Source organism: Caretta caretta, chromosome 7 (assembly GCF_965140235.1).
Source record: "Caretta caretta isolate rCarCar2 chromosome 7, rCarCar1.hap1, whole genome shotgun sequence".
Classification (NCBI taxonomy): domain Eukaryota; kingdom Metazoa; phylum Chordata; order Testudines; family Cheloniidae; genus Caretta; species Caretta caretta.
In genome coordinates, this window is record NC_134212.1 from 65,501,212 (window position 1) to 65,517,889 (window position 16,678).

At 45.0% G+C, this 16,678-nt stretch overlaps 1 protein-coding gene across 38 annotated transcripts in view; it reads right to left on the bottom strand.

Moving 5' to 3' along the window:
• Window positions 1-9,319, bottom strand: part of KCNMA1 (potassium calcium-activated channel subfamily M alpha 1) — an 873,358-nt gene extending 864,039 nt beyond the window's left edge. For 12 of the 38 annotated variants that reach the window (XM_048856383.2, XM_048856376.2, XM_048856392.2 and 9 more), the window contains exon 1: window positions 8,849-9,316. In XM_048856383.2, the coding sequence (XP_048712340.2) occupies window positions 8,849-9,178 (330 nt within the window). In that variant the 5' untranslated portion in view covers window positions 9,179-9,316. Of the gene's footprint in view, window positions 1-8,848 lie in introns of all 38 variants that reach the window. The other 26 variants (XM_075130775.1, XM_075130771.1, XM_075130770.1 and 23 more) reach the window with 5 other exon arrangements.
• Window positions 9,320-16,678: the final 7,359 nt, after the last annotated feature.

Below are 16,678 nucleotides of genomic sequence, written 5' to 3' on the forward strand. Positions count from 1 at the left end.
TTTATTGAGCATAAGCTTTCGTGAGCTACAGCTCACTTCATCGGATGCATACTGTGGAAAGTATAGAAGATCTTTTTATACACACAAAGCATGAAAAAATGGGTGTTTACCACTACAAAAGGTTTCTCTCCCCCCACCCCACTCTCCTGCTGGTAATAGCTTATCTAAAATGATCACTCTCCTTACAATGTGTATGATAATCAAGTTGGACCATTTCCAGCACAAATCCAGGTTTTCTCCCCCCCCCCTCCATACACACACCCCACTCTCCTGTTGGTAATAGCTGGACTTTACTAAAACTAGACAAGCCATTTACAACACACACTTTGCTTCTCTACAAAAGAAAAAGGACACTAAACTTTCTAAACTACTACATGCCACAAGGGGCCACAGCAATGGTTCCCTCAACCCACCCCGCAATATTGTTAACATATCCAACTATACTCTTAGCCCAGCAGAAGCAGCTGTCCTATCTCGGGGCCTCTCCACCCCCACGAACATGATACAGTTCTGTGGTGACCTAGAATCCTATTTTCGACATCTCCAACTCAAGGAATATTTCCAACACACCTCTGAACAACATACTAATCCACAGAGACCTCCCTACCAACACTACAAAAAGAAGGATTCTAGGTGGACTCCTCCTGAAGGTCGAGACAGCAGACTGGACTTCTACACAGAGTGCTTCCGCTGACGTGCACGGGCTGAAATTGTGGAAAAGCAGCATCACTTGCCCCACAACCTCAGATGTGCAGAACACAATACCATCCACAGCCTCAGAAACAACTCTGATATCATAATCAAAAAGGCTGACAAAGAAGGTGCTGTTGTCATCATGAATAGGTCGGAATATGAACAAGAGGCTGCTTGGCAGCTCTCCAACACCACTTTCTATAAGCCATTACCCTCTGATCACACTGAGAGTTACCAAAAGAAACTACAGTATTTGCTCAAGAAACTCCCTTTAAAAGCACAAGATCAAATCCGCACAGACACACCCCTGGAACCCCGACCTGGGATATTCTGTCTACTACCCAAGATCCATAAACCTGGAAATCCTGGGCGCCCCATTATCTCAGGCATTGGCACCCTGGAAGCAGGATTGTCTGGCTATGTAGACTCCCTCCTCAGGCCCTATGCTACCAGCACTCCCAGCTACCTTCGAGACACCACTGACTTCCTGCGGAAACTGCAATCCATCGGTGATCTTCCTGATAACACCATGCTGGCCACTATGGATGTAGAAGCCCTCTACACCAACGTTTCACACAAAGATGGACTACAAGCCATCAAGAATACTATCCCCGATAATGTCACGGCTAACCTGGTGGCTGAACTTTGTGACTTTGTCCTTACCCATAACTATTTCACATTTGGGGACAATGTATACCTTCAACTCAGCGGCACTGCTATGGGTACCCGCATGGCCCCACAGTATGCCAACATTTTTATGGCTGACTTAGAACAACGCTTCCTCAGCTCTCATCCCCTAACGCCCCTACTCTACTTGCGCTATATTGATGACATCTTCATCATCTGGACCCATGGAAAAGAAGCCCTTCAGGAATTCCACCATGATTTCAACAATTTCCATCCCACCATCAACTTCAGCCTGGACCAGTCCACACAAGAGATCCACTTCCTGGACACTACAGTGCTAATAAACGATGGTCACATAAACACCACCCTATACCGGAAACCTACTGACCGCTATTTCTACCTACAAGCCTCCAGCTTTCACCCAGACCACACCACACAGTCCATTGTCTACAGCCAAGCTCTGCGATACAACCGCATTTGCTCCAACCCCTCAGACAGAGATAAACACCTACAAGATCTCTATCAAGCATTCTTACAACTACAATACCCACCTGCGGAAGTGAAGAAACAGATTGATAGAGCCAGAAGAGTACCCAGAAGTCACCTACTACAGGACAGGCCTAACAAAGAAAATAACAGAACGCCACTAGCCGTCACCTTCAGCCCCCCACTAAAACCCCTCCAACGCATTATTAAGGATCTACAACCTATCCTGAAGGATGACCCAACACTCTCACAAATCTTGGGAGACAGGCCAGTCCTTGCCTACAGACAGCCCCGCAACCTGAAGCAAATACTCACCAGCAACCACATACCACACAACAGAACCACTAACCCAAGAACCTATCCTTGCAACAAAGCCCGTTGCCAACTGTGCCCACATATCTATTCAGGGGACACCATCACAGGGCCTAATAACATCAGCCACCCTATCAGAGGCTCGTTCACCTGCACATCCTCCAATGTGATATATGCCATCATGTGCCAGCAATGCCCCTCTGCCATGTACATTGGTCAAACTGGACAGTCTATACGTAAAAGAATAAATGGACACAAATCAGATGTCAAGAATTATAACATTCAAAAACCAGTCGGAGAACACTTCAATCTCTCTGGTCACGTGATCACAGACATGAAAGTTGCAATATTACAACAAAAAAACTTCAAAACCAGACTACAGCGAGAGACTGTTGAATTGGAATTCATTTGCAAATTGGATACAATTAACTTAGGCTTGAATAGAGACTGGGAGTGGCTAAGTCATTATGCAAAGTAACCTATTTCCCCTTGTTTTTTTCCTACCCCCTCTCCCCCTCCTCAGATGTTCTTGTTAAACCCTGGATTTGTGCTGGAAATGGCCGACCTTGATTATCATACACATTGTAAGGAGAGTGATCACTTTAGATAAGCTATTACCAACAGGAGAGTGGGGTGGGAGTAGGTATTTTTTCATGCTTTGTGTGTACAAAAAGATCCTCTATACTTTCCACAGTATGCATCCGATGAAGTGAGCTGTAGCTCACGAAAGCTTATGCTCAAATAAATTGGTTAGTCTCTAAGGTGCCACAAGTACTCCTTTTCTTTTTGCGAATACAGACTAACATGGCTGTTACTCTAAACTCACACAGAACCTCACTGAAGTCATTTGGGACACAAGGATCAGGATCAGGACATTAAATGTTGACTGTTGTTCCACAGTTAGCAAGTTGGTCACCCCGTGCTCCATATTCTGAAATAAGGAGCTTTGATGAGAGAAACTCATAATCCACTTTCCTGTGATTGTACTGAAAGGCTACAAGAGTGTCTATGTTTTTCAGTGTAGGATTCCACAGAGGACTTTCCTGTTCAGAAAATTTAGGTTGCAAGCTAGATTGATTTAAAAGGTCCTTTAAGAGGACTTACAGTAGTGCCTCACACACCTTCTCTATTGCAGACCAACATGCAACTGTTAGAGAGAGGTTATGTTTAGACCTAGTGAAATCTCTAAATTTTCACGGGGAATCTACATTTAGGGTTATATACTGCATGCAGGAATCCCACAGGCATCAACCTTGGGTATGTGGATCAATATTAAACAGCACAAAGCTCCTTATCACAGTTGTTGCTTCAATTGTGCTACACTGGGAAAAAGTGTGATGTCTAATGGTTTCCATAGTAACACTTACACGTATGTCATGTGATGGGGTAATCCAGTGTTATATTAGAGCACGTCACTTTAGATTTTGCTTTTTATTTTTTTCTTTGTCAAACATATTTGTTGCAAAAGCCGGTGGATGGTGCTCGGTCAGAATAGTGATTAACTCAAGGCCCGCTAAAGGGCTTTTTGTTTGCCTTTTAAAGCACTATCCATATCTTTTATATTTTGGATTTGTGTCTATTTTTATCATTTACATTTTTAAAATTGAAATGAATTTGGTAATGAATTAGGAGCTATGGAGACTGAAAGCACATTTTTCTCCACAGCAGATGTATGGCCTGGGCAACAGTAAGCATCTCAATGCAGGTGCCTAATTGCTATTCTGGAATGAACTGCTAAAGGATTGAAGGTAGTTCTACCTTCAAGTCCCTTTCCCTCCTTGACCTCTTTGATGACATCTTCACATCACAACTGGAAACTTGCCCACTAGAAACAGAACTCAGACTCACCAGGTAGTTTCATACAGTCAACCAGAAGATGGTAATGTCTCAGTCACTACCAACTTTGGCCAGGTTTGACCTCTGACCTAAAAGCAAAATGCTCTGTAGTTCACTATTAATCTGATGAGCCATCCAATCCTCTTCTGTTCATTTGCTTCTGTTTAGTACATATTAAAAAGAGAGGCAAGACAAGCTTTGTATAGGCAGCTTTGAACCAAGGACGCTCCCACCTTACAGATATGTGCATATCTGACATACAGGTACACAACTGATATATCTGGATATTTGGGTTTTCTAGAGGGGTGTCTACAGATTCAGACGTCACTACCTAAAAAGCTAAAATGTCTGTCTATATGTTATATAGAGCTGATCCAAAAATGGGGCTTCCCTTCCAGAGAAATTTTTGACTTTTCATTGGAAAACTTTTTCCAGTTTAAGGTTTGGTTTGTGGATGAACATTCTAACATTTTTACGGAAAACAGATACTTCATGAAAATGTTAGTTTCACTGAAAATCCAGTTTGCCCATCAAAAACAGTTGACAGAATTTTTTTCAAACTAACACTATGTGATTTTTAAAAAATCTACTGAAATAAGTGGCCTAAGTTAATTGCAAAGGGGTGTTTTATAGTTAGTGGTTAGTTAATAATTTCAATCGATGCCCCAGTGATTTGCTATTTATAGTAGTCATATGTGGGTGGAGCAAATTCCCCAAAACATCTGTTTTTAGAGAAACAGCTATCAATGCTAAGGACTCGGCTGTCACAAAGATGGGCCATACCAGAAGGAGCTCTGGAAGACATAATAACTAAGGCAATAATGCCCTCTGGGGATCCAGGGAGCACAGAAAAAGGAGCCTTCTAGAGAGCACTCTGCGCCTGGCCACCTCCACAAAAGGACTCCCATTGGGCCCACTCACTGTCTTGCATACCCATGCAATCCCTGTGGGAAAGACATTCTACATGTCCTCTCTTTCCATTGCAAACCTGTGCAAGGGCCAGCCAGTCTGTCTGATTAGCTTGTTTGTAAGTTAACTAGTATATAACCAAACACTCTGAAGGTAGAGTAGTGTCATTCAGGAACACAGGCATTGCCAGTAGCAGGTTCATCTAATCCAGTATCTATCAAGTGACCAGTACCAGATGCTTCAAAAGAAGTTCCAAGAAAACCTGTAATGGACACTTATGTCCATGGAGGAGGTGGTTCCATCCTAACCTCAGATGGGTAGTGATCACTTTATGCCATGAAGCACAAGGGATTATATCCCTTATTTTTTTAATCCCACCAAATGTAATTATGTAAACTACACAATACAAATGTAATTCTTATTAGAATCTTTTTATTGTATTGCCATACATAATAGCAAGTAAAATGACCAGAGTCCAATCCACCTTAATCCTATCTCATGTTCTCCCATTTTAAATACTAATTTAGGAACTGAACAGGTTTGCCAAAGAAGACAGAGAAAAAGCAAACCATACTCAAGAACCAATCCTAATTCTTAATAAGAAAACAGCTACTTACTACTTAAGATGGAGCGCTAAACACAAGACACTGAGAAACAAACAGCATTTTACAACTCTCTAAAAACAAGACTAAAGGCATTGTTGCAAAATTAAAATTAAAATGTGTAACTTGTTAGATACAGAACAAACAAACAAAAATAGTGGCCAGAAATTGCAAGTGACTTTAAGATTGTCTGAAGTACTGATTAACACAGATCAGAATTTACATCATGCTCTCTGGCAGACTGGAAAAAAAAAGTAAGAAATAAATAAATTTTGCCATTTTTCAAAATAAGTTACAGTCCAAAATAAATTGTAACTTCAAGAGTTATTAGCAAAAATTGAGAGTATTAATTTCATATTACCATGCAACAGTTTTGAATTTTGAAAAGCATTCTACTGGATATTATCATTCCCTTCTCTCTTGTTGTACCCATCCCTAAGAAAAGTAAAATGTAGCCTCAACACATTTTGTATCACCTACAGGGTTAAATACAATGCATTCAATATTTTTTTAAAGTCCAAAAACAAGTATAACCACAATGCAGTTAAAAATTAAAAAGCAAGAAAAAGAACTGTAGCTCCATACAATGCATCTGCTAAAAAGAGCTAGATCCACAAAGTGAGTCTGACAGAGTCCTGCAGGAATATTAAGTACACGGCTTTAAGCTGGGGTTCTAAGGAAAAGCATACGGTAACTCATTTGCTGCTATTGGAATAACAGGTGATGGAATTCCTGGAATCTGCATGAACTTAATGTACTGATCAGCTGCTGACAAAGTAATTCTGCTCCCTGTGACTTTTAATACATGAACAAATTATTTGGTATAAGTCATAGAAGTCAGAGATGAAAAAGATTTATTAGAACACTGTGACCACTCCTTCTGTAGATGCAAGGAGTAGGATATTTTAACTCTGCCGCACCAGAGGAGAAAGAAAGAGGACATACTAGGAAGGAAGGGTCTCAACACAGTTGCTTCTCATGCCAAACAGTACCTCTGCTAGGGGTTCAAAGTAGAGGACATAATATACATGTGAATGTGTGCATAAGCACACGTCTGTTGCAACAGCCTTTGCCAAGTGGCCATGGGACATATGGCTTGTGCAGAAGTTTAAGGGGGTTTCATTTGTCATTTCAGTTGGTATCTATTGCAGGCTCCTTTTCTAGCATTTGCGGTACAATCACACACTCTTTGTGCACTCAGAACTCTCAATGAAATCAGTAGGACTACTGAATGTGCCAGTAATGCAGGACTGAGGCCCTGCTAATTATTCTTTACCAAATACTAGAAAACCTGCACAAATTTAATAGGTGCATCCTAAAAAAGGTGCACATCTCCCCCTGCCTGCAGAGTCCTCTACTGTCCTCCCTAACCTCTTCCACAGACAGATCGTGGAAGCTATTTTAGCTCCAAGATGTGTAAGCTCCTGGCTTGCTACTGGATGAGGATTTGTCCTGCACAAGTAAGTAAGCCCTGAGACAACTCAAACATAAAAGGTTCAGACCAGTGGTAACAGACAATTATTTAACTCAATAAACATATTTGGCCTGTTTGAAATGGATGTTTAGAAGACAATTTAGATGTGCCTTTCCTAACTTTCCTTAAGAGATACATGAGCTGCTTTAACTGACCATCTCCAAAAAACAGATTGTCGGTCCAAGGACATTTATGAATACACTATAATAAACAATTTGCTAGAAGGTGGCTTGCTCTAGCTTTTGAATCTCATGGGTGAAGAAGTCAATCACCTCTTAGGATTTTCTGTATCCTTTGTGCCTTCTGTGGCTCATCACCACAAGCAGAGAAGGAGACTAAAAATATAGAGGGGAAACTCCAGACAAATCTAACTAGATACCCCTCTCTTGGGAATTTGGTTTTTCCTTTCATAGGAACCGGTATTTTCCAAAACACATGTTTATTGTCATAAAATACAACTAAGCTCTATGAGCACACCTGGCAAATCTCTTCTTCCACAAGCTCACATTTCAGTTACCTTGTAGATTTCTTGTTTAATAAAAGTATCTCCGCTGTCTGGTATTTTTTCTGTGAGACCTGAGTTAAAAGTTTTATTTTACCCCATCTATTTAATTGCCACATTTTCCACTGATAGCAAAATTATTATAAACCCAGATTATTTCCAACTGAAATTAAGAGATTCTTCTTTATGCAACTTTACCATAAACTACCTGAACACCCCAAGAAAGATATTAATGAACTGTATCACATTTCCCAAGATGTTACATGATTACCTTACTTTATAATTTTTTCCAATTTCCAGTAAAAGACAAAAAACCCTCTTGTGCAGCCAGGTTGTGCCAGATCATATGGGGGGTGGGAGGGCAGGCAGCACACTAGTCAAAGCAAGTTAGCAAGTTAGCAACCTAGCAACCATATATTAAAAGGTGTGTGTGTTCTTGTGAGTATTTGTGTGCCAGGAATAACTAAAGCAGATATTATTCCATGTGTAATCCAAAAAATGTGAAAAGGGAAGGGGAGAAACTCCAGCTGCCAGTCTATTTTGGGGTCTTAAATTGCCTGTCAAAATCCACTTTAGCAAATTCAAAGCCTTAACACTTTCTGTCCCATTTCTCTCAAATAAAAAAAAAGGAGGGGGGGGAGATCAGGATAATCTGTGTTTAGCCAGGATCCTAGTTTGGGTTTTGAAGACGACCTCAGAGAAGCTGAAGTGTTCACTGCACTACTTCCCATTTGGTAAGGTGTAAATGGTGGCAGGACTCCAATGCACCTTTAAGTGCTACATCCTGGCGAAATTATAGAAGAAAATCTGATCCAGTGCAGTTACTTACAAATTCACAAAATACATCTACATTTATCACACCAAAGAGAAGCCCAGAAGAGGCGCTTGGTGCTATGGACCTAGCCATAAGAGAAATGAATTCTACCAAGTTTTTCCTTCTTGGTGCCATGGAAGAAAACAACTTAATTCAGCAAAGAACAACCAGCACCACCAAACTATCGTTCCCCCTGAGAGGTCTCTCTAGTCGAGGGGAGAGTCATCTTAGGGGCCATCTCCGCGGAACTGTCCCGCTATGTCAAAAGGCAGCATTGACCTGGCCGGCAGACAGCAGGGGGGAATTCTCCTGTCACCAGCCGCTGAAGATGGAGCCGTCTCTGTGGAAACATTTCCTAACGTGACACGGAACAGAGCCACCCTACAATACTCAGCCGCTGCTCCTCTCACGGAGTCTAAAAGGCGACCCTACAACAACACCGCCATTCGATCAACGCTTCAGGGCGCAACCCTACAATAAACACCAAGCAACCCTCGCCTTCGCTCCCAGCTCCCCAGCGCCTTGGAGACCCCCTGAAATCGCCCCCACAGACGGGGCACCCTCCCCCCACCGCCAGGGGGAGGGGGGCTCACCTTGTTTTTGACCCCGCAGTGACAGCAGACGGTCCACAGGTACTTGAGGGTCCTCCAGAGCAGGATGATAAAGAGCCCGCCAAAGAACGTGACCATGGACGAGGCGAGGAAAGCCCACCACATGCGCTGGCCGCGGCTATCGCAGGGCACCTCCATGGTCACCGGGATGATGAGCGCATCCATCTTGGGCACGCTGACCGGGGACGAGGACGAGTCCGTGTTGAGATTGCCGGCGCTGATGCTGTTACTCATTCTAACGCCGCCGCTGCCTCCCGAGGCGCTGCTGCTGCTGCTGCTGCTGCTGCTGGCGACGCCGCTGCCATTTGCCATGGCTAACAACGAGCAGGGCGCGCGGGAGCTCCGGAGAGCTCCCCCCGCCGCCAGCGCCCCCCCAAACACCCCTCACCAGCCATGCCGCGCAGTCCCTGGGCCCCCGGGCCGATGTCAAATGTCCCCCTCCTCCTGCTGCTGTGGAGAGGAGATGCCCGGCCCCCCTGCCTCCTCTTCCTCCCAGATACACAGCCCCCACCCCACCCCCCAAATCGCAACCCCCACGTCCACCAGGCTAATGCCTGCGAGCCACCCGCGCCTTCTCCAAGGTACCAGAGCCGCACTCCCCCTCCCCCAGTGGGTCTCTTCCAGCTTCTGCCTCGGCTCTCCGCGGCGGTGGTTTATCGGTAGCAGTCTTGAACTTGTTTATTATTAATAATCAACCCCCTCCCCCGCACACACCCTCCTCCTCCAAGTCCAGCCCCTTCCGCGCCTCTCCCCACTCTCTCCTGGCAGCAGCCTCCTGGGGATCCTAATTCATCCTCCACTTGCCCATCTGCGCTCGTGCTGCTGCTGCCGCCTCCTCCTCTCCCATCCTTCAGGGTCCTCCTCCAGGGCTGAGGCGGCGGCTGCTGCTCCGCCCGGCACGCGGCCACGCACCAGCCCCCCGCTGCCCCGGACGGGTTTGTCTGCGCCTCCCTCTCGGCTCCTCTTCTACCTGTCAGCGGCAGCCCCTGCGACGCGTGTGGCCCGGGCTCCGCGGGGTGACGAGCGCATGAAGGAGACCCCGGGGGGCTTTCCCCCGCCCGGGACTCGGCGGCGGCTGGAGCAGAGGATGCTGAGCTCAGGACAGCTGCGGCTGCCGCTTCCCCGTGGTCGCGGTGCGGCTGCGGCTCGGCGCTTTCCACCCTCCGAGCTTCCTTCTCCCGCGCGCTCCGCTCTCCAGCTTGGCCCGGGCGCCCCCGCTCCGGTGAAGCCGCCGACTGGGCTGGATGAGGCGCGAGAGAGACACAATTTACAGGTAGCAGCGAGGCGGGGCCACGCTCAGCCCGAGCCCTGCCCGCCCAACAAGTCCTGCTCGCCGAGCCGAGACCATTGCTGCCCGCTCCCCAGCTCCGGGGCGCGGATCGCCTGAGCCAAGATGGGGATGGACGGATGGAGAGAAGGAGGGAGGGGGAGCATGGGGAGGGTGCAAACAAAATCCCCCCCACGCTTAAAAGCCAATGTGCTCTTGGCTGGTTTGGTGACTGCCGTGACGTACCGGCTAACGCACGGTGCCTGTCATGTCTCTGTGTCTTGCTCCCCCCGCCGCCCCCCCCATTCGGCTAATGCGATATATTTCCAATACAGATGTTTTCCATCCTCTCTCTGTACAGCAGATCGTAGTGACTGGAATGCGAAATGGGGGGCAGAGAGAGACGCACACCGAGAGAGAGATGGGACTGGGCAGCGGAGCTGCTGTTAGCTTGCTCAGCTGCCATTCCTCCTGTTTATTCCTCCATCTCCCTCCCTGGAAGCAGCGAGGCCAGGGCAATTAACCAGGCGCAGCAAGACTAAGAGGGAGAGTAGGGGCGTTAATCCTGCTAGGGGGCGCGGGGGTAGAAGCAAGGATTTCTGCCCTGTTTAATCTAATCAGAATCTTAATGCGGAGCTAAGAGGTGTTTGGGGTGGGGGGGGGGGAGGAAGGGGTTATGTGTGAGGAGGAGGGGCAGAGAAGGGAGAGAAACAGATCTTCCAAACGCCAGTGGCTGGTTGAGTTGCAGCAGCAGGTGCCAGAAGATATGAGGAGGAGTTGCTGTTTCCAAAGCTCGCTGGAAAAAAAACCCAGTGAATTGAACATGGGGAAACTGGGGAGAGGGAGAGAGAGGTCTTTCCCATGCGTTACAAACATTGTAAATGGCTGCATTGCCCAGGTGCCTCCATGAATGTAATCTAGCGCCACTCATAGAAAAGAAACAACAAAATCTGCTCTGACCCTGACGCTTTTCGTCTGCCCATTGCAAAGAAGTTCAAGGTTTAAAAAATGGTTTTAATCCCCCTTCGACACATGCTCCGCTCACCCTGTTGTCTACACAACGTGCTAGGCAGATTTTGCTGTCATTTCTCCAAGGCTAAAACACCGAAGTCTGTGCATGCATGACATTTCCCCAGCAGATCTGTTTATTGGTCGTGTATAGAGCCACCATTATAAAATAATCATTACTTAACCTCTGACCGTAATGGTGTCCGTTTCTGCATCTATCATGGAGACTTTTTAAAAATCGAAATAACCACATTTGAAGACTGCATTAAGCTTTTCGACAGGGTTGCTTTTGAAAAACACACTACCTGACCACTAAAATACATAGTGCAATTTGGTCCAGAGGGGTAAGTGTATTATTGTAGTTTGCTCCTGTACATCTCCCATATTCAACCAGAGAGGTGGCTTCTTCTCACTGGTAGTCTGATAACTTTCTTCTGTATGTAGGAGGGGTCGTCACGATAAATTCAGAGGTCGTTAGGAAGTACTACTCACCTGGCCCCTTAGGAAACTGGCTAATGGACAGATATTTAACACCTGGGAACTAGAGGATTAGCAAGGATTACTGTGACAAGGACGAAGAGGGGGCGTTCTTCTGGCTGGAAAGTGGGTCAGGTTGTGACGCGCTCTCCCCTGATACACACAGCCCCAGATTATGGTGGTGACAGTAGCTTTCCCCCTTTCTTACCAGTTATTGACTGCTCACAGATGTTTAAAAAACCACAGAGGGGACAGCTGGTGCTGCAATGATGTAATTATTAGATAATCCCACCCTTGAACTAGGACTAGAACCGTGATAATAACTCAATTGGCAGAGGCATCTGGGTTAGAGATGAAGAAGAGAGCTCCCTTTAACAGGGGTTATACATACATAGGAATCCCTATACACATCAGGAAAAAGCAACCACCTATGGAGTAGAGCAGAGATGGTTGCGTACCAGTGCACAGCTACTCCTCCATACTTGATTTTTCAGAAGTGTAAGTGGAAACTGTAGGTCACCAACACCTTTGGAAACGGGTCAGAGGATTACCAATGAAGGTCCCTGAACACTGGAATGTGCTGTGCAGACTGGCCTGGTCTTTCTAAACAGCAGTTCCCATACCTACAAAGAATCCTCTTTTTAAAAGAGTGGGATCAGGATAGATCTTAACAGGCACTAAACCCTAATTAAAGTTGGTTTTTAAACATTAATTTCCTTAGGCTATTCACACTCCCTTTGAACTTCTTTGTATGAATATTCTAGGACGCAGTTCATTGTGAATACTTGTGAAAAGTTAATTTTAGGCTTCTGCTAGTCAAATATTCAGATAACATAACTAACAGAACAGTGCATAGGGAACTGTAAATTGTAATTTCATACTTGATATCCAGGTTGAAATCCTTCCTGCTGTTTAGTTACATATGGTCACAATACTGCAAAGACTTATGCACATGCTAAACTTCACCCTCTGTGTAAATCAGCTGACTTCAAATGATGTGATTTAGGTAATCAGTTAACAGAGTAAATGGCTAATTTTGAATATTTGCTTTGAATTCTCCATAAGTGATCTGTGAACAAGAACTAGGTATGAAGAAACTTATGAGTATTGCAAACCACAAATCAGATAATTTTACAGTTAGTTCACGGATCTGTGAATGCATAGAAATAAAATTTGTAATTAATTATTCAGACTGTCCAGTTTTAGATCAAGAAAAGCCACTTCTTTTGAAACATTTAAAAAATATATAATCCGTTTAGAAAAAAAAGTGTACAGAAGCTGCAAGCTTAATTGACTGTGTTAACAACTGCACTTGAAGTTGTATTCAAAGCAAACAAGGTATTTAAGGCTACATTTTCTGGAGTCATCTATTCTGAGTAAACATAAACCCATATATAAGTTCCTTTACTTAGTATTTCAACAAAGATGACCTGAAAAACTTGTTTAAAAACACTAGCAGTTATGTAAACATCTCTAATGAATACTGTATTTTTTTTACTCTGTCTGCGGCTACCAAGTAATAAGATCTGGGACATGATCCTGACAGGGTGATATAAATCAAGATGGTCTGGTTTTGGAAAGCAATAATGTAGCAGCCAGAAAACAAGTCTTCTTTATGTAAAACAGTTCCCTCTTGTGGATATTCTGTGTACAGTGTCTCAGATGGAAAGTATTTAAAGTATTCCTCAAAAGCTAGAGTTTTTTTTTTTAACCTGCCAAAATCCAAATTAGAGATGTTCCCAGCAAACAGGACAATTCTTCTTCTTAGGCTTTAAATATATAGGATCAGGAGAAAGGGTGGAGGAAACCAAACCAGCCTATTTTAGTAGAAATATTGCTTTTAAATATTTCTTCATATATCATTAATTATTAAACTAATTAGAAAAACAAATATCAACACAAGCAAGAGCCAGGAACAGCTGAAGGACTGTAGCCATGCATAGGTATATATTACAACATTCTTGTCTTATGTTTATAGGAAAGAAGCTTTTTCACATTGCAATGATGGGAACAAAAGAAAGAAGGGGAAAAATATACAATAGAGATGATAGATACAAGAATTTGGAATGTGACTGTGGATTTCTCACTCACCCCCAGACTCAAATACTGAGCTGGAGTGAACAAGCGGAACTCCCTATACCAAAAAGACCAAATTCATGCCTGGCATAACTCCCATCAGTGTCCATGAAGTTATGCCAGAGATTAAATAAGCCTGGTGTTATTTAAAATAAAATAAAATAATAAAATTGAGGCAACGGCCTGCCGAAGACAATCTGCACACCTAGAGGAAAGGTAATTTTAAATGTCATATTTTGCTCTCTACAGTTTAATTTTTACTGTATATAGAGAGGTTTAGGAAAAAACAAGGAAATAGGTAAATGGGAAAGCAAGTGTGACCCTTTACATTTGTTATCCACCCAAATATGAACCAAATTTTACCTAATCAGAGATTGAAGTATGGGAGCTGGGGCTAGGACTCCTAGGCTTGGTCTGCATTGCATCCTTACTTTGATATAACTACATCGGTCATGGTTATGAAAAATCCACACCACTAAGCGATGTAGTTATACCAACCTTATGCCCCACCCCTCATGTAGACAGCTCTATGAAGTGCATAGCTCGCACCTCTCACGGAGGTGGAATTATTAAGCCGATGGGAGAGCTCTCTCACAGCCACACCATTGTAAATGTTCAGTGTGGATCTGCCCCTAGTTTCTATTCCCGTCTATACCACATTATGACATCAGGCAAGTCATTTAGTCTCCCTGGGTGGGATCCACAAAGGTATTTAAGCACCTAAATACTGGTTTTAGGAGCCACTGTGGTCCACGTAACTCCCACGTGGCTGCTGCCTAATCCTGTAGGCTTCTAAATTCACTAGATGCCTAAATGTTTGCAGTAAAAGTCCCCTAGGAGCCTATGTTTCTGCCACTGAACACGCCTACTGCAGACTCCCTCTAGGCATCTGTTTGCTGTCTCCTGCCTAAATTCCAGAGCTATTCACAGACTAGGAAAGATAGGTGCTCAGGCACCCAAGTCATGTGTGGGTCCCAATCTGGTAGGTGTGCTCAGGAGCCCACCTAGCAGATCAGGCTCCACAGTTGAGTTCACACAAAAGAGCTGGGGGTGGGGATGGACCTCCTTTACAGCCTTTAGCCCAGTAGTTAGGAACTCAGGATGGGAGAGACCCTGCTTCAAGTTTCCCCTTTGCCTGGTAAGAAGGGATTTTAACAGGGATCTGCCACCTCTCAAGCGAGTGCACTAACCACTAGGCAATGGCATATTCTGACGTGTATCCCTCAGTCTTTCCTATTAAAGTTGTTCCACTGTAAATAAATACTTGAATAGTTAAATATTGATTGGGCCTGGGGAAGCGTTTCTGACTCTAGAGCCTAGTGGTTAGGGCACTGAGAGGTAGCAAGTCCCTTGTCACAGGGTGCAGTCCTCACCACCAGAATGGCACCTCCTCCTAATCATGCTGGGGATTAGCTCAAGGCTAACACCCATGTCTGTGGTCTGCACACTTGCACTCTGTCTCTACTCCCACCAAAGCTCCTCTTTCAGCTCCCAGAACCACAGCATCCTATTTGCAACTGAGTACTCTGGCTAGGTCATCTGCGTTTCCCCCTTCTGGGGAGGGGAGGGGCAATCTCTGTCCAACAATCCAGCCCCAATTCCCCAGTGGCAAGTGGGGGGAACCCAGGCCCACCCCTATTCTGAACCCCAACCTAGACACCCTGTAAATAGCAGCCTCCTGCTGCTCCTCTGTAACCTCTGTCAATGTTGCTCTATATCCCTGGGCCATTTCCCCATGCCTCCAGCACCTTCTTCATCCTCACCTCAAGGCACTTAGCTGCTCAGTCCCTGGAGCCAGCCCCTGCTCTGTCCAAGATGCTTACAGTTCTTTCAGCCCTGCAGGGGCACAGTCTTTACTCCCTGGGTTCCCAGCAGCAATTGATCCTACTCTACCCAGTTTTTTTAATTACATCAGAATCAGGAAGCCTGCTAAACAACCATTGGGGCCACTGGACAATCGAGATGCTAAAGGAGCACTCAAGGATGATAAGGCCATTGTGAAGAAACTAAATGAACTCCTTGCATCAGTCTTCACAGCTAAGGATGTGAGGGAGATTCTCAAATCTGAGCCATTCTTTTTAGGTGACAAATCTGAGGAACTGTCCCAGATACTGTCTCCCTCTCATAACTAGAGAATTAAAATGAAATTAATAGGCAGCGGGTTTAAAAACAAACAAAAGGAAGTATTTTTTTCCACACAATGCACAGTTAACCTGTGGAACTCCTTGCCATAGGATGTTCTGAAGGCCAAGGCTATAACAGGGTTCAAAAAAAGTAGATAAATTCATGGAGGATAGGTCCATCAAAGGCTATTAGCCAGGATGGGCAGGGATTGTGTCCCTAGCCTCTATTTACCATCCATGGGCAACAGAGGATGGATCTCTTGATGATTACCTATTCTGTTCATTCCCTCTGGGGCACCTGGCATTGCCATTGAAGACAGGATACTGGGCTAGATGGACCTTTGGTCTGACCCAGAATGGCCATTCTTATATGTACCCTGCAGCTCCTTTTTAGCGGAGCCTGCCGGGCCTGGATTGGTTGCTCCCTGGAACTCGTCCCTGGTAGTCCAAAGAGGTTGCCTGAAGCACAACCTGCTTGGAGGACTCACCTCCATTGCTCCTTCCAGGACAGGGTAGACACCCCATCACATCCCTGTTCAAAATCCCTTCTCCTCATCAGACAGAGGGGGACTTGAATCAAGGGGCTCCCACCACTGGGCTAAAGGTAATGAGGGAGGTCCTTCTTCCTCTCCGCCCCCCAGGTATTTTGTGTGAACTTTTGTGCAGGGCCTGAACAAGTGAGCAGCCTCTGGATTGGGTCCTGCATGCGACTTAGGTGGCCAAACACCTTTCTTCTCCAGCTTCATAAATCAGTAGCACAGATAATCACCAAACTTCAGGAGAAGGGCAGGGCTTAGTTCACAGCCCTCTTGTTGGCATCTTCCATTAGGCATTGGCTTAAGCAACTCCCCACCAAGCATG